Source organism: Musa acuminata, chromosome BXJ3-1 (assembly GCF_036884655.1).
Source record: "Musa acuminata AAA Group cultivar baxijiao chromosome BXJ3-1, Cavendish_Baxijiao_AAA, whole genome shotgun sequence".
In the NCBI taxonomy this organism is placed as follows: Eukaryota; Viridiplantae; Streptophyta; class Magnoliopsida; order Zingiberales; family Musaceae; genus Musa; species Musa acuminata.
This window is the reverse complement of record NC_088349.1, coordinates 39,618,965-39,620,770: the sequence shown is the minus strand read 5'-3', so window position 1 is coordinate 39,620,770 and position 1,806 is coordinate 39,618,965. Positions and strand designations below refer to the sequence as shown.

Here is a 1,806-nt window from a genome sequence, read left to right as displayed (position 1 = left end):
CGGCTCTCGGCTCTCGGCGATCTCGTCGTTCTGCGAAGGTCGGAACTGCTCTCCGACGAACACGAACGGGCACAGCTGCGAGGGTCCTTCCCTTCGATTTTTATTGCGGTGATCTCATTCCTTTCTTTTTTCTCTTGTTTCGTTTCGCTTGGTTCTTCATCCGTCGAAATTTTGATTAGGGTTCAGAATTTTTGTTGGTCTTGGGGTTCTTTTAATCGATTATTGGTTGTCGACTTTCTTGTGGGAAGATCGATCTTTCTGGTTTTCTCGATCGTTTTTCGTCACCTAGCCAGTCTCGTTCTGGTTTCGATTGGAAAATATGTCTTCTTCGCGTTCTAGGCATGTGGAGTACGACCGCTTCATCCCGTTCCGGTCGGCGATGGACATGGACTACGCACGCTTTGCCCTAACCGGGCCTTCGAGACCGCAGCGTGATGGTTCGAGGGAATCCCCATCGAGCGTGGCGTACCAAAAGCTTCTTGACGAGTGCATTTTGAAGAACAGGTCTCGTATCCTCGCTTTCAAGACTGCACCTGAAGCGTCGGCCAGCAAGCTGCCCGAGTTTGACGAGCCCATTCGGCCGCAGAAGAAGCAGCAGAGGCGAATCCCTAAAGAACCAGAGAGGGTTTTGGTAATCCACGGCTTGTTGGATGATAATGTTTTGAATCTCCTCGACTGGGGAAGCAATAATGTGTTGGCGATCGGCCTTGAGGATGCAGTGTATCTCTGGGACGCTGCAAACGAGTCGACTAAGCTTCTACAACCCGAAGAAGACAGAGGACCTATCACTTGCATCCGCTGGTCGCCAGACTGTGCAGTTCTTGCTGTCGCATTTGGCAATTCAGATTTATCCCTGATTGATCCAGCAACAGGACATGTCGTGGATGGGATGGAAGATGAGAACCAGGCCCCTGTGTTGTCACTTGCGTGGAGAAGTAATTCAATCTTGACAGTCGGAAGATTTGATGGCACTGTTGTTGATTATGACTTTAGAAAGGATGACATGTTCATCTGTTTCTATAATGGGCATCGGCGTGGAGTTTGTAGTCTTAAATGGTCCGTGTTGTCAGGGCGGTATTTGGTGAGTGGAGGGCAGGACAAACTAGTGCACATATGGGATGCCTGCATGCCTGTCTCACGTAACCATCCACGTCAACGTCAATGGCTTCACAGGATCAGCAGCCACACTTCCATTGTGAAGGCCGTTGACTGGTGCCCAACTCGGAGCAACCTGCTGGCTTCTGGTGGAGGTTGCAATGATCATTGCGTTAAGTTTTGGAACACCGTTAACGGTGCTTGCTTGAACTCGATTGATGCTGGCTCTGAAGTTTGTGCATTGCTATGGGACAAAAACAAATCTGAATTACTGACCTCCCATGGTTCGCCGAACAATCAACTCACCTTGTGGAATTACCCATCCATGACGAGAGTGGCTGAGGTTTCCGGTCATTCATCCCGGGTTCTTTCCTTGGCTAGGAGTCCACTGGGAGGTGTAGTAGCTTCTGCAGCAGCAGATGAGACAGTCAAGTTTTGGAATATCTTTGAGACTCCCAAAATAACAAAACCTTAACTGCCCTTTGCCCAATTTAATGTCATCATAAGATGAAAAGGTGGATAGGTGGAAATGATTAAGATTCCAAATGGAAGACTTCTCTAGTGCTTGGCATGAAGATCTGTTGTTGGTAACATTGCGATGGGAAGTTTCGTGGTGTCAAAGAGGTAGTACATTTTCATACAAGCGCATGGATTCGAGATCTTCAAATATGAGCGCAACCGCCTAAGGTAAGTTAGAAACCTTACAGCCTT

The 1,806-nt window shown here is 48.3% G+C and overlaps 1 protein-coding gene across 1 annotated transcript; it reads left to right on the top strand.

Moving 5' to 3' along the window:
- The first annotated feature begins 319 nt into the window (after positions 1 to 319).
- LOC135629276 (cell division cycle 20.1, cofactor of APC complex-like) lies at positions 320 to 1,570 on the top strand. Its single transcript, XM_065136452.1, has one exon. It carries the CDS (start codon positions 320 to 322, stop codon positions 1,568 to 1,570), a length of 1,251 nt encoding a protein of 416 aa, XP_064992524.1.
- Positions 1,571 to 1,806: the final 236 nt, after the last annotated feature.

Bases quoted from the DNA above. Each gene is read 5' to 3' on its own strand.
- LOC135629276 (XM_065136452.1), top strand. From the start codon at position 320: ATGTCTTCTTCGCGTTCTAGGCATGTGGAGTACGACCGCTTCATCCCG.